This window comes from Cheilinus undulatus, linkage group 12 (genome assembly GCF_018320785.1).
Source record: "Cheilinus undulatus linkage group 12, ASM1832078v1, whole genome shotgun sequence".
NCBI classification, from domain to species: Eukaryota; Metazoa; Chordata; class Actinopteri; order Labriformes; family Labridae; genus Cheilinus; species Cheilinus undulatus.
Window position 1 is genome coordinate 28,582,044 of NC_054876.1, and position 24,979 is coordinate 28,607,022.

The following is a 24,979-nucleotide window of genomic DNA, read 5'->3' on the forward strand; positions in this document are numbered from 1 at the left end:
GATGAAATTATACAGTACTACAGTTACAATAAAAACACAGCAGTGCCATTCTGTGAATGAATTTTTTTTAGAGTAAGTGACAGAGCAGGAAAACACATTGTCTGTTGAAACACGCCCACAGGGAAATGTATTTGGCATGCCGGGTTGAGATGATACACATGCTCCGTGATCCCAGATCAAAGTAAGCTCTGTTTAATGATTAAAGACCTGCTCATATTACACAAGATAATACAGGAGATGTGTCACATGTTGATGACAGAAAATCACAGTTTATTTGCCACTATCTGCCAGTTGGAGTCACCAGTGCTGCGTAAAGATGTTAGAATATGTGTCTGTTTCTGTGTAGCCAAACAGTGTGATGCTGTTTCAAAGCTCACAGATAACTTAAAAGCAGCAGTTTTAATGCTCCTGTTATTGTGCACATGGCACAATAACACAATAACAAGCACCAGTGTGCAGAGATGCTGAGCCACTGTGCAGTTATTTTAAGAAAAAACATCCCTTTCCATGCAAATTGACCTTCCTACAGTAAGCTTCTTAAGACGAGGATGGTAATAGCACAGCATTCATAGATTCACCTCCTGTCTGTGAGAGCCTTAAAAATAAATGACGTGTAGATAAGTTCAGTAAATACATTTTGAAATTACTATCACTAAGTCATGACCAAGAGTTAAATAAGTCTGAGTCTCCCAGCAGCTCTTTCATCAATATGTGGCACCTTTACACATGACGTGTTCATTCGTGGAGGAAACTTTGTCAAGCTGATGCTCAAGTAAACACATTAATATTGCCATAGCAAGTCAGTTATATGATGTATTAAATACATGAAAATAAAAAGTTGTAGTCATAGTAAAGGTATATGAAGTTGAAGCATATATAGAAAACCTTCAAACCAATACAATGATTCTGAATAGTTTGTAGTGTACTTGCACTGTAACTCATTGATATAGTAACTGTAAAATCTGGAGGGTAATATTGAAGAAGGATGAGTAGGATGACTTCCCAGCACCTTCTGAAAAAAAAAGTCTTTTCTTTTCACTAACTAATCTTTTACCTTATAGACGGATCAAGAAATGTATTTCCTGAGTTTCTATTCATCATATTGTATCAATAGCCCCCACTTAACAGTGTTGGATACTTTTGAATAAGAAAATCTACAACTTCAAGATTATTGTTGATTGGATTAGAGCATCATCAGGTTGAGTCTTAAATATAAATGTCAATGTCAATGCCTTTTGGAAAATGTCTCAAAATCTTGTTTGGGGTGCATCAATAACATCAGTGAATATTATTCTTCAGTTATAATTAAAATCAGTTTTCTTGGGAGCCAGAAATATGTGCTCTGTTGCAATCTAGTTAACTGAGATGCCAAAGACAAATCAGAGAAAGTTAAACAGAAAAATAAACAACCTGCTTACAAGGTAGAATAAAGGAGGAAAAAAATCAATAAGAATGTAATCATCTCAGGAGTATTCTCCTAGCATATTCGCTTCAATTCAATTTGAGGTTTAAAAAAAACAGGCAACCGTGCGGAGCTTTGTAGACGGTGGAATTGTCAAGGTTTATATGTTAAACACAAAAAAAGGGCCAAAGCAACACTTATTTACACTATTCTTGGAAAACAGATAAAGGGAGTTGACACATCAAAGTTTCAAGAAAAAAGAAGCAACAGAAGAAAGCCACAAAACACGAGATCAAACGTGTCATAAAATATTCCCTTTACACCTTTGCTATGGGTCTCTAGAATTTGACCAAAAACTACGTTAGCTGAAGTTCAGACAAAAGGCTTCACAGAAGAATATCAACAAGGGAAAAATACCCTCTCACATCATTTAGATTTAATATTCACATTCTATTTTCCAAGCTTTTAACCATTTCCTAAATTTCCACCCTGCTAAACACACCTGTGATTCCTGGCCACTCTGCTTCCCTGACCGCTCACTGGGGAGAGTTTCAGACTGCATACCAGGATTGCACACAAACTCACCTGCAGTCACACACACTCAAAAATGTACACATTCCCACACCATCAACATTATCCAGGAGACCAGATGCACTACTCAAAACTAATTACTCCCCCTTGGTGTAGTATTTCTGCAGCCCAACAGTTAACCTTGAGCTTCATCTAATCAATAGCTTGTTTTATCGGTCCCAGCCCATTCCTTCGAATGCTTGTCAAACATTAAATGCATTGACGATTATGGCCTTGAAACCTGCAGGCAGACCAGAATGTAGGTAAAACACAGGGAATGACTGCTCACTGCCCATCTGGAAGATTAGGGGAGTGTCACAGAGTAATAGCACGATGGTTCCCACTAAAACCAGTCATTAGGAAGCTGTATTAGTGATGAGGTTTAATAGAGCTGCTAGTCTGAAGGTGCAGCCTGGAAGTAGCCACCTGGCACTGTTAACTGCTGGATTTGATTTTGGATTCAGATGTAGTTTGTTTCCCCCACAGCTTGAAGTAACATATAAAGTAGTGAAAAAAACTGCAGTTTGCAAACAAGAGTTGCAGGTGGTTACCATGACGTCCAGCAATTTTGATGCTACAGAAGCATTAGTATCGTAATTGTTATTATTGGTCTTGATAAGGTGGAACCTGGCTCTCAGCTGCCGCTCAGCCTAAAGCCCAGAGGCTATTATGGCCGTACCAGATGCTATAATCATTGCTGGGTCTGGGTGCATGGGCTAGTGTGCAATTATCAATTTATCTGTGGATGAAGCACTTTCAGCCTGATGGCTGCTGTGGAGAGGCTGTTTGCTTTTGGAGGGGGGTGAAAATACTGATGACGATAAACAGTGTTTTCAGATTTTATGTGTTGTTTAGATATTGCAGTGCAGACCTAAGCAAATTCAATAACCAAAAGACCTTTAAGTGCAATAAGGGTGTGTGGATTTAACAGGTTATGGACATACAAAATTAGATCTAGTTGGTAAAGGAAAACAATAAATTTGGGTAATTGAATCAAAACTAATTTCAGGATTTTTCTTGGATGTGCATTCATGACCTTTATCAGGCACAAGGGTGCATTTGAACCAGGGGTGTCCCGACTTTTTCAACTGAGGGCCACATACAGAAAAATATAAGGATGTTGATGCCACTTTCATATATCTACCCTTGAGGATATTGGGGTTAGTAAAACTAATCTGTTGTAGGTGAAGATATATCTAGTGATTGGGTATGCTTAAATGACTATAATTGCTGGTGAGGGAATAGACAATCATTGTTAAAGATTTTGGAAAGGCCAATCAGATTTCAGGGGCCAGGGTCAGCCCTGCCTACCACTGACTCTACCCCTAGAATGCCATTTGTACTACAGGATGTTAAATTAAGATACCCTTATAATTTTGGTTGCCATTATGTTTTAACGAAAAACATCAATAAATTATTTTTTGTCAAAATGTTTGTTAACAAAATTAGCATAGTAAAATGTTTTAGTACTTGAGAACGGTCTTGTTTTGAATGTCTTGGTTATGTCTCAGAATTGAGAGCATTTTTACTTGGTCTTGTCTATAAATGGATAAGGTATGAGTATCAATCTCAAGGCCTTGGCTGAGCATATGATGCCATTTTCAGCTGAATTGTTCCTGATAGTTAATGTTGTAATTTGAGTTAAAACAGCTGATGTTAGGTCACTGATTCCTTAAAATCTATTCAAGTGCCCTATGTGTCAGATCTTAACAAACCAGTCCATCTCATTTCTGGTCAGGAATACCTCTTAACACTCATTTTAGGCCTAAGTCACCTGACAAATCTAGATTGAGGTTCACTTTTCAGACCAGATTTGGCCTCCCAGCCATAGTTTGGACAGTCCTGTTTTCATACAATACTCTATCACCATGCAAAAGATATCAAAACACCACATGAAATGTATCATCACAAAGAACATGATTATAATTAGTTGGATCAAGCATGGCCCCTGGAAATGGCCCAAAACACCCTTTTTTTCTAAAGATTTTTTTGTGCCTTTTGTGCCTTTGTTAGATCGAGGAGTACAGTGGATAGACTTGGAAATAGGGACTAGGGTGGGGAGACACATGCGGCAAAGGGCCACAGGCTGGATTCGAACCCAGGCCGCCTGCGTACATGGGGAGTGCCTTAAACCACTTGACCATGTGCGTGCCCCAAACACCCCAATTTTGACTGATTTTTTTCTGAGAGTTTTTTTGTGGATCTCCACAAGCTACAGCTACACACCAGTTTCATAAATTTATGTAAAACTGTCTTCTGACAGTGTTCCGTAAAAGCACAAAAGGTAGCGCAACCAAGACAATTCCTTGAGGGGCATTTTTTGAAACCTATGTCAACTTAACATTTTTTCAGAGTTTAAGGTCTGTGCCATTTTCATGCAAATTGGTGCATGTCTAATGCCCCAAAAATGGGCAAAAGAAACACACCTGCAATTACAATAGGGCTTTCACACCTATTCATGCTTTGGCCCTAAAACTTCAGTATGAATATAAACTTGGGGTGTAGGTAACTTGTCAGCCAAAGCATGTAAGAGTGAAATGTTTACTGACTAGTAGAGAAAGAGAGCTGAAGAGGCAAACAAGGCAAAAATGGCACAGATGGACTGAGGACTCACGAAAAGCTGTGTAGAACTCATGCAGGCTGAGATGTCCATCATTGTTGTAGTCGTCATATCGCAGCAGGTCCTGCATGGTGCACTCCATCAGACTGTCCTCCAGATGCTCCTTAATAGATATCTAGACACACATACATGGTTTGTTCTAGCATAAATCAGCACATGGCATGAAAACAGCACTGAGATATTTCAGAGAAAGACAAATGTTAAAGGAATCTGCCATTCTCAAAAGCTCCCTTAGCATTTACATACTGATTCTGTCTTACCTTTTCAAACTGAAGTGTCTGCTTAATAGAATCCCATTATGCAAATTTGGTATAAGTGTAAATCTGACATTTGTTAATGCTGGCTTCAACATACATTTAACATTTCAGTATCCCACTAATGGAGTAGCCTCAGCATTGTAAATGTAGATGCTCAGCCTTTCTGAGATATGGAAGCTGGAACACATCCTCTGCACCAGTAAAAGCATACATCTGTCTACATTCTGGTATTCTGGATATTACAATGTAAAGTAAACGTGTGGCAATTTGACCAGGATTTTGAAGCAACAACAAAGACTGGAAAAAAAGATCGATTATAAAGCCTTTACATTTTGCAGTTGTAAGTCTTACATGAAGTAATCATTGGTTTGAAAACAATAACAGAAGCAAACAGACTTGAAATTAGTTGCCAGGGTCAATACAGTTGCCATAACAAGTGGTGTTTGGAATGAGATTATTCCTTCAACCAATAATTAGAATAAGATTTCCATCAGAGGGAAAGTGCCTCATGTATACAAACAGCAGAATCACAGGCGCTGATTCACTCCGCGAGTTATTTCATTTCTGATTTAAATGAGTGTCTGAAATACGTTATCTTATATGTGAGTGCTGTTTTTGATTTCTTGCCATTTTAGCACGATTACTGCTCACACTGCTCACACTTGAGCATAATTCACCAGCCCAAGTCTAGGATGTTCTCCTGGGAAAATATGCCTGTCTCTCTCATGTCGTTTGTCATTTATGAGCCCTCTCTTCCTATTAAGCTGTGTGTCTTTCTCAGGGGAGCTGTCTTAGAAAAGGTGATGTTAAGCAGTCTGGGGGAGATAAACAGAAAGCTTAGCTTGTGCACAAAAAACTACAGATGCACTGTGCCGACTAAGAGTTACTCCTTCTTCTATTAGAAAGTAGGAAAGGTGACATCTCTCTAGGGATCATTTTTGTAGTAGTGGCCATGATGAAAAACCAAATGTAAAACAAATTTTTAAAAAACAGCAGATACCTATGTGGACAAAGTATTTGGCCACACCTTTTGATTATTGATTATAGTGTTTCACTAAGACCAGTAGCCGCAAGTGTATAAAGTTAAGCACCTAGCTATGCAGTCTCCATTTGCAAACATTTGTGATACAAAAATGGGTCTTTCTGACTTCAAGCATGGTACTGTAACAGTGTTAATTTTGGGCAGTTTTTTAAAAATTTCATCTTAGTTTTAGTCTTTAATGAATTTTAGTTTTAGTCACATTTTAGTCATTTCTGTCCTTTTTAGTTTTAGTCTAGTTTTGGGCGACGAAAACTCAAAACATTTTAGTCTGGTTTTAGTCCATAAAAAGTCCTCACATTTAAGTCTTTACTTTTAGTCCAAGCATTTATTTTCTTGCCTATATCTGGTGCCAAATCATCATAGTGTGTTCTATGCACCCTGCCAAACCTGGGGTCCCTGCTTTCTACAGATGAGAGACAGAACAGCTACATATGCATTGTTTTATCTGCATTGACAGATTTACCCACAGTAGTAATATCATGGATTTTGAATGTCTGACGAAAACTACATTACATTTTAGTCTAGTTTTAGTCATCTTAACCAAAACTAAACATAGTTTTTGTCAGTTTTACTCATTACAGATCTGTTATTGTTAGTTTTAGTCTAGTTTTTGTCATGGAAAAAAAGGCTGTCGACGAATAGTTTTAGTCATTGTCATTAGTCGACAAAACTAACACTGTACTGTAAATGATGCCACCTTTGGAGTAAGACGGTTTGTGAAATTTCATCCCTGCTGGATATCCCACAGTCAACTGTAAGTGATGTTATTAGAAAGTGGAAACATTTAGGAACAACAGCAACTCAGTCACAAAGCAGAGGACCACATAAAGAGCAGGGTCAAAGACTGCTAAAAGTCACCAACACTCTACTGATTTTATAACTTAAGCGTTCCGAACTTCCACTGACATTAGTTTAAGCACAAAAACTCTGAGACAGAAGCTTCATGGAAAGGGTTTCCATAGCACACCCACTGGACTGTGGAGCAGTGGAAACATGTTTTATGGAATGACAGGAAGATGGGCGAACATGATAGGAGTACGTTACTTCCTGACTACACTGCACCATCTTTGAAGTTTAGTGGAGGAGGGATTATGGTATGGGGCTGTTTTTCAGGGTATGGGCTATGCCCAAGACAGCCTTGCCAATGCTATGCCTCCAACTTTGGGCAACAGTTGTGGGAAGGCCATTTTCTATTCCAACATGACTGTACCCCCAATCCACAAAGCAAGGACTATAAAAACATGGTTTAATGAGTCTGGTGTGAAAGAACTTGACTGGCCTTCACAGAGGCCTGACTTCAAGCCAACTGAGAACCTTTGGGATGAACTGAAAAGGATGTCGTAAGCCAGGCTTTCTCATCCCACATTAGTGCTCAGTATCAAAAATGCTCTACAGAAAGAATGGGCATTATTCCCCACAGAAACACCCCAAAAGCTTGTGGACAGCATTCCAAGAAGAATTGAGGCTGTTATAGCCTCAAAAGGAGGTCAACTCCATATTAAAGTACAGTCGCTAGAAAAAGTTTGTGAACTCTTTGAGATTTCTTGGATTTCTGCATAAATTGGTTATCAAATGTGTTCAGATCTTCATCTAATTCACAACAATAGACAAACACAGTCTGCTTAAACTAATACTGCACAAAAAATGATATGTTTTTATGTTTTTATTGAACAAAACATGTAAACATTCACAGTGCAAGATGGAAAAAGTATGTGAACCCCTGAGCTAATGACTTCTCCAAGAGCTATTTGGAGCCAGGAGTCAGCCAACCTGGAGTCCAATCAATGTGATGAGATTGGATGTGTTGGTTAAAGTTGTCCTGCCCAATAAAAAACACACACCAGTTTTGGATTTGCTGTTCTCAAGAAGCATTGCCTGATGTAAACCATGCCTGGCAAAAAAGAGCTCTCAGAAGACCTACGATCAAGAATTGTTGACTTGCATGAAGCTGGAAAGGGTTACAAAAGTATCTCTAAAAGCCTTGATGTTCATGTGTCCATGGTAAGACAGACTGTCTACAAATGGAGAAGGTTCAGTACTGTTGCTACTCTCCCTAGGCGTGGTCGTCCTGTAAAGATGACAGCAAGAACACAGCACAGAATGCTCAATGAGGTGAAGAAGAATCCTAGAGTGTCAGCTAAAGACAAACAGAAATCTCTGGCACATGCTAACATTTGTGTTGACAAATCTACAATAAGTAAAACATTCAACAAGAATGGAGTTCATGGGAGGACACCACAGAGGAAGCCACTGCTGTCCAAAAAACACATTGCTGCACATTTGAAGTTTACAAAAGAGCACCTGGATGTTCCACAACACTACTGGCAAAATATTCCGTCCATAGATGAAACCAAAATTGAGTTGTTTGGAAGGAACACACAATGCTATGTGTGAAGAAAAAAAGGCACAGCACACCAACATCAAAACCTCAACCCAGCTGTGAAATATGGTAGAGGGGCCATCATGGTTTGGGGCTGCTTTGCTGCCTCAGGGCCTGGACGGATTGCTGTCGTTGACGGAAAAATTAATTCCCAATTTTAGCAATACATTTTACAGGAAAACTTAAGACCATCTGTCCGCCAACTGAAGCTCAACAGAAGATGGGTGATGCAACAGGACAACGACCCAAAGCACAGAAGTAAATCAACAACAGAAGGGCTTCAACAGAAGAAAATACACCTTCTGGAATGGCCCAGTCAGAGTCCTTAACTCAACTGAATTGAGATGCTGTGGCATGACCTCAAGAGAGCGATGCACACCAGATATCCGAATAATATTGCTTAACTGTAACAGTTTTGTAAAGAGGAATGTCCAAAATTCCTTCTGACCATTGTGCAGGTCTGATCTGCAACTACAGGAAACGTTTGGTTGAGGTTATTGCTGCCAACGGAGGGTCAACCAGTTATTAGCCTAGGGGTTCACATACTTTTTCCACCTTGCACTGTGAATGTTCACATGTTTTGTTCAATAAAAACATGAAAACATATCATTTTTTGTGCAGTATTAGTTTAAGCAGACTGTGTTTGTCTATTGCTGTGAATTAGAAGAAGATCGGAACACACTTGATGACCAATTTATGCAGAAATCCAAGAAATCCTAAAGGGTTCACATACTTTTTCTAGCGACTGTACATGCATTTTATTCAGCTGCTAACTACTTTCTATTTTTAATGTTTCTTTCTATTTTTACCCACAGAGGGTGGAGTTTAAGATTGGAGGGGCAAGGAGGATCATATGACCAGAATAAAGATTTGCTGACAAATCCAACTGATACTGAAGCCAGTTGGAGTTATGCAGGGAAAATCATGGCAAGGTAAACATTTCAATAGTTCTAAATTGCCTTCACATATCTCATGGAAGAATAGACTTGTTTGCATTCACTTCCACCAAACTGCAGGTTGTTCTGTCCATAATTAGAACACCTTTTCTTGTAAATGTTCCAGTAGTCTGAGAGTCGATTAACTCATTTATAAAAGTGGCATCTGTCGACAGTTCAGAAAGTTAAAGCTGTGCTGTGATTGAAATATGAAAAACTGGTTTTGTTCTGACTTAGCTGGGTATGCTAATCAAGTTTGAAGTTTAATATACATTTTATGATATATTCATTTACCTTTGGGTTTTGTTTGCCATCCAAATATTGTCTCAGCAGATGTTCTTGCCTCTACACTTCAATCACAGATTTGATCTCAGGAATTAAACTGCTCTGAATCACAGCTCAGTCAGTGTGGAGCTCTGTTCACAGACATCAAGTCAATACTTTATTTTACTCACCAAATGTGCAGAGGCAGTGTCAGAATACAAAAATATCTGTGGAAGTTCAGTAGTAATTTGATTTGTATTGAGACATGTGACTACAACAAAGTCTTAAAGTCTTCAGACCACCTTAAAAAGCTGCTCTTGGTTATGTGTGTATTTACAGTGCTTAACAAATTTATTAGACCACCTGTCATAAAAACGAGAAAACATAAATACTTTAGAAATCTTTCAAAAACTTGTTTAAAACTAAAAATGTTATTGTTATTTATTTGGCAAATAACAAACTGAAACAACTAAATAGTCCTTTTTCACACATAATAACCAAAAAACTTCATATTTTGTATGGCCTCCTTTGGCCTTGATAACAGCTTGCATTCTTGCTGGCATTGTTTTTATGTACTTTTCCACAGTCGCTTTTGTTATTGAGTTCCAAATAGTTTCTAGCTGTTCCCACAGACTTGCTTTAGATGAAACTTTTGTGCCATCAATCTTTGAATCTATTAAATCCCAAATTTGTTCAATAGGATTCAAATCCGGACTTTAACTTGGCCAGTCCATCAGTTCCAGTACTCCAGATTCCTTTTTCTTGGTCAAATAGTCTCTGCACAGCTTTGAAGTATGCTTGGGGTCATTGTCTTGTTCGTATATGAACCCAAGACCAATCAAATAGAGTCCAGAAGGGATTCCATGATTCACTAAGATGTTGTGGTAGACGTTCTTGTTCATGATACCGTCGATTTTCACTAATTTGCCTACGCCGTATCCACAAATGGAACCCCATACCATAATGGAATCTCCACCGTGTTTCACTGTGGGTGCATCTGGCATCAAAATGTTTTCCAGCTTTTCTGCAGACATAAACACAACGATGTTGACCGAAGAGTTCAAACTTGGACTTGTCCGTCCAGAGTACCTTCTTCCAGTCATCAACAGTCCAGTGGTTGTGCTCCCAGGCAAATCTGAGGTGTTTCTGGATGTTTGCAGGCTTCAATAATGGCTTCTTAGCAGCTATTCTTCCCTTTAAGCCTTGTTCCGTCAGTAGTCTGCTTATAGTCATTCTGGAGACTTTCTCAGACTCTGATCTAGAAGCATTCATCTCTGCCTGAAGATCAGCAGTGGTCTTCCTTCTGTCTCTAGTACTTCAGATCTTGAGGTGTCTGACATCTGCTTCAGTTAACTTTGGTTTCCTGCCTCTTCCTTGCTGCATTTTGTAAGTAGTTCCCTATTTGTCTCAGAGACCATCCAGCATCATGAAGTGCTTTAATGCGGACTGTTCGTTTTTCAGTGAGCTCTCCAAGTTTTACCATTTTGAACAGGAATGAGGAATTTCAAACTGAATTCACCTTTTTATACCCAAATTTGAGCTGGCTCACTGGGCTTCTCTAAGAAGTCAGAAATTAATCAAGCATAACATTCAACCACTAGAACTCATTTTTCTCTTCAGGAATGCAAGTAAATAACTATAATTTGACATATTAATCAAGAAATATTAATGTGCTTTACTATTTTTTTCAGTTTCTTTGTCAATCAGTAAATTTGAAAATTCATGGATAACAATAATAATGACATGTTAGCATTAAAAATATCATTTGGGTTGAAGAGCTTCTACATATTGGTGTATGAACCATTGCAGAAACATAAAAAACGATTTTGGTAATTACCAGCTGTGGCATAAACCTTACTTTGGGTGGTGGTCTAATAAATTTGTTAAGCACTGTATATCCTCAAATTTTAAAAAAGTTAAGTTTAATGTTTAAATGTTTTGTTTAAGGTTAGAAAATGTCTGTTACCTGGTATTCAGTATTTTCCTCCTTCAGCTGTGATTTCAGAGCTTAAAAATATAGCCCTGCATTTGTTCATCTCCTCAAATGGATTCTATATGGAGCTGCACATGTGACACAGCAGATTAAGGGCTATAACAAACTTTTTTCTTCCACAGGGCCCTGCAGCAGACTGTGGCCATGTGTTCAGTGACACACTGATCTGTCCTTTGGGCGTTTGAATAAAATATTTTAAACCCAAAGTAGAGGACTTTACCCTCTAAAACCATCTGTGACAAAAGATTTATCCTCAAGTCTGGATGGATGACTGGAATACATCTGTGAGCTCTTTGATCCTTAAAAGCATTATCTCTGTGAAGCTGAATTTATGAATTCCTACAGGACCAGAATGTGTTATCTACAGATTTCCAGGAAACTTGTCAGATTTAGTTACTGCCACTGTGATTGATCAAAATCTTTTGTTGGATCTTTAAGTGCAGCTCTGCCAAAAAAGATGTTTCATTTTTTATTTCTGCTTCAAGAACTAGGCCAAAAATCACTCCACTGTCTTAATTTTAGAGGGGGACAAAGAATATCGTCACATACAACTGCAGTGAGCTGACAGGAGATTAATCACTGAGATGTTTTTAGTCTATATTTAGTTTCATTTATTAATTTTCAGTGAGGCTGTTTTGTCCTTGGCTTGTATAGCAAATCTCCGTCAGTCTTAAACAAAAGAAAGAACTGCATCACATTTATGTGTTAGACATTATAACTGTGAAAAAAGCATCTAAATATTTCCTCCTCCAGCTGAAGCCTGACTTGGACACGGTTTCTGCTTTCTGGCACAAGTCCCTGACACCATAACATTGCTTGGGAGGAGTCTAATTAACACCCATCTCTGATGCCCATTTCCTGATACCAGATGATGCCCGCAATAATTTCATATCCTCACCCTGCAAATGTCAATGCCAATCTTTTATAAAGCCCCCACCCCAACCCCCACTGTTTTCCATCAGACTTTAGAGGGAAGATAACCTCAGTAAACATTCTTCACTGTTAAACAAGATGATTAAATGTTCTTGCCTCATGTCACTCACCCATTTAGGACTCTGGAGAGGGGCACGCAAAGACGATCACAAAACGGGAGCAGAAAAAAAACGTATTTGATGTCTAAAGGATCTAATGCAAAAACTGAAGTTTCTAATTTGCTTTTATAGTAGAAATCATTTGCTTCTTACATCTGATTGGATGCCACTGAAATCCCCCAAAATGCAAAAATCCAAGAGGAGGTGTGAAATTTGTGGTTTACAATAATGCCAAACATGGCGTGCTCACATTCTTAAGCAGAAGAGATCCTTGATGTTTCACCTTGCAGTTGTGTGTGCAACCTACTGTACCATGAATGTAATGTAATACTTCATGTGCACTGGATGATAACTCTAAAGGGCACTCCAGTGAGCCTGGGCTGTGTACAAGTACCTGGTATGCAGGATGAGAGATATGGCAACTCTTGGGAGGATTACTAATGTGACAAGTCTAAGAGGGTTGATTTTGGCAATAAGTGTTATTTATTATCAAAAATGGAGATACAAGGTTTATGCCTGTCACCAATGAAATCTCACAGTGCTATTGTTTAAGGTAAATATACAGTGCCTACAAAAAGTATTCAGCCCCTTTGGATGGTTCCCAAAGTGGGCAGTGGGTTTGTCGTACACCTAAATGTTTTTACAGGTTAATATATATAGAGAGGGGTAGAGGGGGCATGAAAATATTTTCATCTGCCAAAAAGGGGCCAGACAAAAAAAAAGTTGGGAACCATGGTGTAACCTTTTATTAATTTAATCACGGTCAAAATAATTAGGCTTTTTTTGCTGACTATCTTGTTTGCGTTTGTGGGTCATACGGAGGAATTGGGATGAATTCCAGTCAATTTTCTAATAAAAACTCCTCACAGGAGTTTAATAGTTTAAAGACACATCCAAAATTCTTACATCCCCTTCAAAAAGTCAAAATGATCTTCCCTATCCATCATTCTTAACAATTTTCCACCCATCTCTACAGTTATGTTTCAGTTCATCTTATTTCAGTTTCATACCCACCTTCTCTAGCTCATCACTGACCAGTCGACCATCCTGATCAACATCCAGGTATTTGAACATGGTGTCCACCAGCGCTCTCTTCTCCTCCATGTCTCTCTGCTGGCTCTGCTCTCCAGGCTCCAGGACTTTGGGCTGCATATCCAACAGCATGCTCTTCAGCTTGTTGTACTCTGACATGGTGCATGCATTGCCTATGAGAACAAACACACAGAGGAAAATACATTTGAATAACCTCAATTACTCAAGCTGAGGCCTTAGGATGGTTGCTGTAAATTAGATTCAATGTTTGTGTGTTTTAAAGAAGGAGCAGGGGGAAAAAGGCAAGAGGGATATTTAATGTGTACTCTCGTGTAAGCATGTGCATGTCCTTAAGTGTTTACTCATTAAAAAAATGTTAGTCTTATGTTTGCATAATTTGTCAGCCAGCTTTTTGTAAGCAGGGTCTAATTAATTAAACGTAATCCTTGAATCCACATGAAAAACAAAAGGTAAATATCCTTATTTAAACCCTCTCATTTTTTCGTCCTCCTTTGCTTTGGGATAACAGCTGCTTCAAACCGGACTGTTGCTAAAGTCCTTCATTCTCTGCACTGGGGTGTGCTGAATATGAGGGGCAGCAAATTAATCATAGGCAGCCCTCATGCTGAGTTAGTTTTCTTTACACTTGAAATCAATAATTATGCGAAACATGTCCGTCCCATGCTGGGAAAAGCTTTTACATTGTCTTGTCTTCCTCTTTTGCCTTATCTGATCTTTAGGAGAGCATGGAGTCCTGACTGAAGGGTGTGAGTCAGAAATATTGTGACGACAACTAAAATAGGACAAAAGAAAGCTAATGAATAAGTCATTAGGTGACGTGCATGTTTTATCCCTGTAGAGCACGAGTCCCCCCCTCTGAGAGTACATGGGAATGATCTCATTGCCTAATCTCAGCTCAGCTCAAAACGCATCAAAACTAATGAGTCTAAAATGTGCAGACTTTACGGACTAAAAAGGAAATACTCCAGAAGTTTAGTGCCAGCATCTCCTTTTGGTTTAGAATTTGTTGCAGTGGGGAGTGCTGTTGTAGCTTATCTATGTTGTTAGCAAAAACATCACTGCAGAGAAGACAACAAGGGATCAAAAAATGTACAGGGGACAGAGAAAGGTCTCCTTCTGTGGTTCTCCAAGCTAAAGTGCTTATTATGGATGCACATATTTTAATGCTTTTGCACATATACACACATACACACAGGTGAACAAAGGCTTCCTGGTGTGCAAAATGCCCCTTTAGAAAGAAAATTCAGGGTGACACATGATTAAGTCCTCAACAACCCTTCAGACTACAATCTCTCTATTCATCTCAAGTGTTTGTGCAAACGACCGTTGAATACAGAACAGACATACATTAGATGATTTCACTCAATAAGATGGCACCGTCATCACAGACTGCATCATGCTAAGTGGCCAATGGATTTGAGCTTATAAAATGTTTGCTGTAGTGAAAGGTTTGGATTACAGGCTGACCAGTTCAGTAACTGGACTCTTCTACTGAGAGCCCATGCTGATGTGATAGATGCGGTCTATGCCGAGTTATACCAGGCATGAAAGAGATGTCATCTTGATGGGAGCATATTAAACCTCTAAATACTTTCAGCATTGATACCTTTCCAGATGTGTAAACTGCCCATAGACACTAATGCAAGATCATACCATCAGAGATGCAGGCTTTTGAACTGTGCGCTGATAATAATCTGGATGGTCCCTCTCCTCTTTAGTCCACAGGAAACAACATCCATAGTTTCCAAAAATAATTTAAAACTTTGATTAATCTGACTATTTGACTGTTTGAGATCTGGAGCAAGTTCTTGTCACACCCCTTGTTTAGTGCAGTGGTTCTCAAATGGTTGGGCCTCAGGACCAGTGAGTACTGTACCTAAGTACATTTTTTCAGTGTTTGTAATTTACCTGAGTATATGTTTTCTGGAAACTTATGACTTTCACTCCACTACATTTCAAAGACAAATATTGTACTTTCAACTCCACTAATTTTCTAGGAAGCTTGTCGTTACTTCTTCCTTTTAGGTTCAGCATAGCTTTGTAGTCAGATGTTGGTGTTTTTCTTTTCTAAAATGCAAATGGCCACGCGCTGTGCTCCTCACAGAAGGGAACCAATCACAGTCGCCACTCACACCTGGGATGGATTTTGGAAATAGGCTACGTCATCCTCGCTCTGTGTAGCAAGCTCTCCCGCCTTCATTCAAACAAAACTCGGCAATGGAGATGGCAGGAGAAACTCAAGCTGACAAACCAGCGCACCCATGGCCATGTCTCAGCTCGATGTTTGCGATTTCAGAAATGAGGAATGATTCATATCATCAAAAATTAAATGACGATAGTTGCCCTTATTGTTTTTTTGATTGCATTTTTATGGTGAAGTTTTTACTGGTGTTTTTAGACTTTTTGTAGCAGAGTGGTTCTACATGTAAGTCAGTATATCATTAGGTGACTTCAGAGAGTTACAAGGTTCTGTAAAAGCACTGAGAAAACAATACAGCAACGTACTGATATTAGAAAATGTACTTTGTACTTTTGAATACTTAAGTATTTTTAAAAGTAAGTACTTTAGTACTTTAACTTGAGTAAAATTTCACCAGGCAACTTTTACTTGTACCTGAGTAAGATTTGACCACGAGTATCAATACTTTGACTCAAGTACTGGAGTTGAATACTTTGTCCATCACTGCTCAGGACCCACCATCAACTCCTTAAGAGAACTTGCAGCACACACTTGTGAAAATTTTTAGCCACTCATATTTCTTACTGAAAAAAAAAAGTTGCAGTTTAGTTCCTAAATGGGAAAAAAAAATCTGAATTGAACAAAAAGACAGGTCAAAACAAAGCTGCATTTATCCTGTTTTACACCATTTTCCAGAGACAGCTTGGGAATTTGGTAAAGGGCAGGGGCACATATTTTTGTTGAAGAGTTCAGCTAATTTCTGTGAGGGTGGCTTGATTACGGCAAAAATCAGAATCATGATTATCTTAATTAATACAGATATTACGATTATGGAACTTAAACACTCAAAACTTTAGAACTGTAAAATTATGATTAACAATAAAAATGTGGCACATTAAATGTTTATTCCTGATTATCTTGCCCTCACGATTGTGGGAAGCCAAAATTGTGATTGAAATTGAAACTCGATTAATTTCCTTGCTCTGATTTCTCTGTTGTATATAGTAGATCTGGTAGTCAATAACATCCATCAAAGTGTGACACTGTCTTGACTGTTGAGGTGAAAGCAGACAGCTGAATGTTATGACAGGAAGTCCACAATCCAGTAACTCTCAGTTATCTCCCGTACATTTCATGTAGGATTTCATCATGTTTGACATGTACTCCACAGTCACACACGATTACACGTGCAAAGCCAAAGACACCCACAATGACATCCACACACATGTCTTAATGCAGGCCACCCTTCAAAACACACCCACATGACAGAGACAAGCCGCCAGTTAAGTCAAGGTCTTGGCAAAATCCCTGTTCAATGTTATTCCTGCGAGGGGAATGAAGCGTGAGGTGGATCAGACATGAGGGATCATCACCTAGCTGTCATCTCTGCTCCTGCTCCAGAAGGACAGAAACAAATTAACCCCACGCTGATTTACATCTTGTCATAGGCTGAGAGAACAATCCTGTCTTTGCTCAGACTTGCTCTGCCCCCGCAAGAATCCATACTGAGAAGAAATTATTATAAGGAGATACTCAAAAGAGAATTCTACTGTGTTAAATGAAAAAAGAATATTTTCAGGCTATTTGAGAATTTCTGAAGAGGGAGACAATGTCCACCAGAGCTGCTTCTCTGACAGAATTTGATTAAGGTAATAAATTACTTTAATGCCCTTCCGACCTCCTTATCTCCCATGGCGCACCTCTTTCCTCAGACTATGGTGGAGAAAGTCAATGTCTCACCTGGATGGTACAGTGAATCATGCTTTTTTTTGGTGGCGTGAATGTCCTTTGATTCTCATTCTGCTGAGCACAGCAGCCGCAGTGGTGACAGAGAAATATCTGTCCGTATTACAGTGCATCCACCCCTGACTCTAACACTGTTTTATTGTTCTAGAGGGACTAGAAATCCCTTTATTGCCCGTTTGAAATGTGAGCTGCTTAAGTGAGTGATCCGAAGCTGCTCGCAACGTGGACGCTCAATGTCCCAGAGACAGAGCTCTTCTGCACTGCTCAGAGCATCCTCGGATCTCACAGTCTATAAATGTCAGCGAGAGGAAAACAAACGGAGAGAGGAAGAACCAGAGGGGAAAGTTCCTGTCATGCTGAAAGGAAGTGAGTTGTAGGAGGGAACAAAATGTCATCAGAGGACAGAGAGGAGGGTATTCAAACTAAAGAAACAAGTGAGGTACGGACCAGGGAAGTTCAGGAACTAATGTCTCAGGAAATAAAAAGAATTTCAATTCAGTGGAAAGAAAATACTCAGGAAACAGTCAGCTGAGCAAAGTTATTTAAACACGCTGAAAACTGTTAATACTTGTACTGCATTTGGCCTGACTGAAGTTTTATTGAAATAGTATTCATTACACTGTTTTAAGCATAAACAGATAAATTGATAAGATAAGGCACTTAACAACATGCATTTCTCAGAAAGTATGCCAACATTAGTAGTCCTAGAACTACTGGCCATTGGGTCTCCTTTAAGGTTAACGCCAAGCGGCAACCTCCGGTCCTGAAAAATGAAGCCAATGTGGAAGTGCAGAAAATTGCAATACAGCGAGTGTCCACTTGAGGCTGGCTGCAGGAACACTGGAAGTCCCGTCTGATCACCAGTAAAAAAGATGCTTTTAAAGCAAGAAATAAACTGTTTTACAGCATGGTTAAAAAAAAAGTGTCTAATTAGCTAATGTCTTCATGTTGCTCTCACTGTAGGGGTTGGGGGTTGGGGGGTTGGGGGTTGGGGGGGGGGTTGTTCCACAATGGTTTAGATTATATTTAGGGAAAATCTCACTGTGCACTGATTGGCGCGTCTCATTTGATTGACAGATAGCTCAACAGGCAGAAGCTACGTTTCTGTCAACCAGAATGCTAGCTAAGTAGCTGACATGAAGTCAAGCTGAGTGGGCAGGCCGTTAGGTTGTTTGAGACAGCAATTTCAATATGGAGCCCGCCGCGGATTGGCTTAAAGAGCTGTTTGAGTCCGCCTATTGTAAGCAAACAGCTGACGTCACACAGGCTTTGTCCAATTCTTTCTACAGTCTGTGGTTAATGCCCATATGCCTGTGCTGGCTAGACACTGGTCAGGTGATTATATGCCAGGTTGACTGGATTCCAGTTCTCCTATGAGACAGCATTTGTCAAATATGCTGGTTTTTATCCTGGCAGTGGAGCAGGGACAAGAGGCCCCCGGAAGCTGGAGCTACGACAAGTGCAAAGTGGCTGATTTATATTGAAAGAAAGTGTTATATTTATTATTTATTCATTTATTTAAAAATATCTATTAATTTTGATTATTTATTATTTAATATAATTTAATCTGTTATTATTTAGTTATTATTTTAAATTACTCTACTGAATTATTTATTTATTTATTATTATTATTACTAAGTTATTATCTTTTTTTTATGTAGCTCACTGACTGGTTATTCTACAGTCAACTAGCAGGGGTTGATGTTTAAATGCAGTTGATTTTTGCACACATCCCTTGAGACTTCTACAAGTAAGTAGCAAAATATTTTAATGTCTCTTTAAATTATTATTTTTTTTTTTTACATAAAATAAATTTTAAAAATGTTTCCACACAGTACTGAGAGTTAATGATCTGTGCCCACCTATGGATTTTTCTGCCTGTAGCACTCTCAACCTCAGTTTCAGAGCGCTTCTTACCTGCATTAATTGTTGTGCCCTTACAAAAGTTGAATTCTGCTTTCTGTAAGGTCTGTTTTAAATAGCTCTGTGTGCTTCATCTGTTCTTTTATTCAATGAAAAATAATTAGGAAAACTGATAAATGTAAAGGAATTCTGTCTTGGCATAAGCAGCAGCTGTAGACTGGGATTTTACATCCTTAAAAGACAAGTCAAATGGTAATTCCTCACTGATTGCTGCAAGGGCTCTGCTGTTGACAAAGCTGATATCAAAACTTACATCTAATCTTGATTTTAATTGGTCATTGAGAAAAAAGTGACACAGATGAGTGCAGTGATGTTACAAAGGTTAAACTATTTTCAACTGAGGGCAGAGACAAAATAAACAGTTTTTGTAGAGGGTGTTTTGGTGCTTAGGGCACTGAAAATACTGGATTTGAGTTGAAAAAGTGACTGTGGGCAAAGCCCTAATGCTGTGATACCAGTGAACCACAGTGAATGTAGCAGAGTCTTTGTGAAGGCCACAACGCTTTATGTGATGAATCGCCACAAAATTAATTACGGTCAAATAATCACAGTAGAACAGAGTAGATACAGAATGTTCAAAACAGGCGGAAAAAGATGACAGTAGAGACAATACAGAGAAAATAATGCAATAAAACAAAAGAGCAGTGACATAAAACAGCTGGAGGAAAAGGATATAAAATGACCCAAGAAATTAAAGTATTTCTGAGCATTAACAGAAGCATTATTGTACCAATGTGATGTGCTACAGATCTTGTTTGCTAAACAATAAAAAGAAAAAAGAGATTTTACATAAAAACAGTTAGCTATATTTTTTTCTTCTTTGGAAATTGTCTCAGTCCAACCTGACTTAAAGGGCACTTCTTGGTACTTCTGAGGCTCCAAAACTGATTGGTGCTGGTCTGCTGTCAAGTGTTGCTGCTTGAACAATTTGTTCAGAAACGCAGAGAACAGATTCAAAAGGTACAAAGCAATCATACATCGACTGTAATTCAGATATGTATGACTCAAAGAAACTAAAACTTTCTTCCGTGCCTCTTAGATGAATCCCCAGCTCCACAGCAAAGAAGCAGGGAGGTTGGGACGGGAAATCCAGGACAAATAAATCCTTCACAGGATGAAACTCCCTACAATGCCCTCCAGGATGTGAAAGTGTTGGGTGTTAAATTTATGTCTGCCTGACCTCCCCTGGCTGAAATGATGGGATTATTTACTGCCATGGTGTCTCTGTGAAGCTAATATGTGATGTTGATGGACCTACCTTCCAAATAATTATAAATATGATGGACACCCCTTGCTCCTGGGGGCAGTTAGGTCTAAGAGAGCTGAGCAAATCTTGGAAGGGTGACACAAGTCACAGGAGAGCCCAGTGTTGCATAATCACTGCTGGCAGCTCTTTAAATCGGCTTACTATGAAATTCATAGTCTGTCCGGCATTTCTTCTATGGGAGCTGTGAAAACACTTTCTCTTCTGTAACACTGATCATATTCAGTCCAAAGTCATTGAAGCAGCCATAATTAAGCGTCTGTTTAAAAAGATTACTCTAGATTCAGGTACTTTTGCTAACTATAGACCTATATCTTCCATTTCTTGTAAAGATAATTGAGAAAATAAAGGGATGTAAAGAAAAAATTGTGGGAACCAGGAGACATCTCGGTCTCTCTGCAACAGACCATAAAGATTATGTATGCATAGAATTAAATGATCACTTCTTAAATAGTTATGAAATACTTAAATCCTATTTATTTTTACTACTAGAAGTAACATATCACAGCAAGAAGTTTTATCTCATGTCACCTTCTCTCACTTTTGTGAGAATGTCACAGTTTAACTGGTGTTGGAATAACTGATGACACTCATTCTACTATGCTGCTCACTCTCTATTTTAAGAACTTATCAGTGTGTTCAGAGACATTAATGCCACTTGGTAAGAGTTTGCTGGGCCACAAAGTATGTTTACAGAGATAAATATAAGAAAAGAAAATCTAAGTGACCTTGCAGATGCCTTATTAAGAGCAGCTGAAAGCCAAGCATTTGCATTAAAATACCTTGTTTATGTCACAAAAAATATGAAAAAAAGGTAAATATTCAAGTCTCTTGTTGTGGTTGCTCAAGGGTTTTGGTGGGCCCCCGAGGATTTTCTGGTCTCAAATTGGGCTGCAGCAACCCTAAGTATGGGAAAGGTTTTGTTGGAGCATTACCACCATGAATAACTCCAAGTGGCTAGAGCGGTAAACTCGATTGTTTTCACCTCATGTTTGCTTTCTCCAGGTCATATAAGAAAATTTTATTGTTATGCAGATGATAATCAACTATGCATATCAATGAAACCAGATGACACCAATCAGTTTTGTACACCACATTAGGAACTGGATGACGCAACATTTTTTATGCTGCTTAAATCAAACAAGGCTCTTGTCAAAACACCTCAGAAAGGCTTTTTCTAATAGCACAGGTTCCCTAGATGGCATTAGCCTGTGACAAAGTTTTGATAAAGCACTATGTTGTTGTCCTGATGCATATGATACAGTTATTCCTCTAGTTAAATATTGAAATATTAAAAAAGAAGCTCTAATCAGATCCCCAGCCTATTTGTCTCTCAACTTTGCTGCATGATTCCTCTTGATGGTGCTCATGGCAGAAATGTGGGTAAGAAGAACAGAAGTAGATGACCAAAGGAGAAGAAGAAGACGACTGATGAAAGAAGAAAACAGCTAAATAATGTAGTTGAAGGAAGAAGCCTTAAATGAGATGAAACGGACATCAAATTGCAGAAAAAATACACTCTGACCTTTAAAGCAGCAACTACAGTTATGCATATAATGTGATGTACAGTTGTATGATTGTCTTGTGATATAGCATGTATTGCAGAACCACTGTATTGTGATAGTACTGTTCTTATGGGTGACGATTGTACCATACTATATGATATAATGAGTCACCTGGTGATTCCCATCCCTTATTAAAATAAAACCAATTCAAGAGAGATTGTTTTAGAGACATTTTATGACTGAATCTGTAAATCTATAAATTGTATGAACATAGGATTGTAAATAACAACCTAAATACTCTTCTCCCCACTCCCTCTTCTGTTTTCCTACATTTACGTTTGTATCCAACAAAGCTTATAAGGACGAGTCAAAATGGAACGTGAGACATTCTCCTGGTAGAGCAATAAAAGGTCCACTGACATATATTTCCATAAATATGATGGCGTGGCACTAACAAGCCATTATTCTGAAACAGCTTGCACAGCATCCATCTACAAAGAACAGCGGGAGAAGGTTAGAGGGAGGATGGAGGGAATTTACTGAATCCTTGGCCGGCAGCAGCAGCATGAATGATCAGCAGAGTTAGAGCATGAGCTGTCCATTAAAAAGACACCTTACTGACTGAATGGGATTGGGCATTGGAGGAGCTGGCTGATAACACTGTTAATATGATATCATGGCCAGAGCGATGGATTATATATCATTTCTAAATATTTATTTTTTTTACCTCTTTTGGTACTGTGGGAAATAAATTTATATTTAAAGCAATAAAAAAGTGATGATTCATAAATTAAAGTGACTCAGCTTCTACATAACTCCAACTGATTTAAAATGACGGCTCTAAATTTCCTGAGTATGGCTAGGCTGTCTGCCCGTATGCCTTACCATACATTCAGCAGCGTGGATCAGTGTGAGCTCAAGAAGTCTTATCAGAGTCTGTGCAGCTTGGCACTGACTAAATGAGAAACCCAATGAAACACCAAAGTTATTGGCAGAGCAGTGAAGGAGAAATAGTACAGTAGCATTCACTCACTTCCTGCCTGCCTGTCTGTCTGCTGGCATATCTTAAACTGTACGTCAGCACTATACACATCACCCCCATATCTGCTTCTCTCTCTCTCTCTCTGAATCTGACTCACTTTTACTCGTGCACACTCACTCTCAGACTCCCATCACTCATGGAAAGAGTATAACTTACAGTGACATGCAGAGTTTAGTAGCTACACAAGTTCAGCAGCTGCTTTTTGCTTTTTGAAGAGGTCACACTCTGGTAGAAGTAAGCTCTTTATTTTATACAAAAAGTGTAAAATTGAATTTATTAAAAAGGCTGCTTGTTTTCATCTTCATTTTCTGCTAATAATTAGAACATTGGTGGTACTTGATTACATTGCTGGTGATTATTCAGATGGCACTGCTGTTTTAAGCTTGAAAGAGGGTTTAACATGTTTTTATTCTTAATCAATTATTATGAAGTGCACATTTCATTGAATGTTTGTAGCATTTCACAATTTCTTTGCCACCATCTCCTGACAGCAGAAATGTACCACACCACAACTACAGCTCATGCACGTCATGAAATTCTGCTCTACATTTTTTAAACTCAATAACACAGTATCGGGTTTCTTAGAATCTTGATCCTGGACCAATCATCCCTTATTGCAAGCAGTCTATGTACAGACTCCTGACTAATGGAGACTTAAGTGGCTTATACGACGGCCTGTAGGAGCTATAAGAACAAAGAACTTAATTTCCCTTACAGAGTCAACAACAACAACAAGGTAGTCAGATCCTCCATGAATGAGGATCTGACAATATAAATACAGCTGTAGCTGGACTCACAGCCCTAAAGACACATTTAGCTAAGAAAATAAGTACAAAGCTCTCATTCAGACTAATAAATTAAGACTGGGAGCAAATTCAGGTGTTGATTTCATTTTTTGCATGGTCCATGTCCCCTACACCTGTAGCCAGTGCTACAGTAATCTTAGGCCTGAAAGCTGCTGCCCTATGATCCCTGGAGTAAACAGCTTTTAAATTGCCTGACTATGTGGGCTTGGAGGAGAAGACTGCCCAAGGCTGTATGTGGACTTACTGAAACCCACTGTAGACAGAGATCCCTGCACTAACATTTGACTTTAGCTTGCCAAAATACAGCAGTGACCTTGTAAAAGAAAGTTTCAGACAAGGAAAGACAGGATGACTTTTAACCAACTCCAAGTGCAAGGGTTGTCCTCAGACACAATACTGCCTTTTAAAGCTTAGTTTTAGTTTTAATATTAAGAGAGTGTATAAAGTCTTTGTTGTGTTCTAAATACATGGATGTTTTGATTCTGTTTTTGTTTATGACCATATACTTACCATTTTCTTTATTCTAACTGGAATGACATAATAGGAATGGGTGTAGCAGGTGTGTGGAGTTTTATGCAGGACCAAATGACCATATTCAGCTACAGTCTTTTCATTACCTTCACCATGGAGGTTGTGTGATTGGGTTTGTTTGTTTGTTTGTTTGTTTGTTTGTTTGTTAGCAACATAACTCAAAAAGTTACAGACGGATTTTCATGAAATTTTCAGGAAATGTCAGAAATGGCATAAGGAAGGACTGATTAGATTTTGGGACTGATCCAGATCACTGTCTGGATCCAGGAACTTTTTAAAGGATTCTGTACTATTGGGAGATAGGGCTATTGGCAGAGGTCTGCGCTGTTACCACTTTACACCAGGAGATGGCAGACATGAGTAACTTATTCAAAGTTGTGGAGTTTATAGAGTTTGAAAGACACACGTCTAGTCGAGCAGACAAGTCGAAGCTTAA

General features: G+C 38.7%; 1 protein-coding gene across 1 annotated transcript in view; it reads right to left on the reverse strand.

Moving 5' to 3' along the window:
• The window catches only part of fstl4 (follistatin-like 4), a 269,449-nt gene that overhangs the window by 85,565 nt on the left and 158,905 nt on the right, over window positions 1-24,979 (reverse strand). The window contains exons 5-6 of the mRNA XM_041801878.1: window positions 13,509-13,699; window positions 4,587-4,707 (exon numbers count right to left, since the gene is read on the reverse strand). Of these exons, the coding sequence (XP_041657812.1) occupies window positions 4,587-4,707; window positions 13,509-13,699 (312 nt within the window). The remainder of the gene's footprint in view (window positions 1-4,586; window positions 4,708-13,508; window positions 13,700-24,979) is intronic.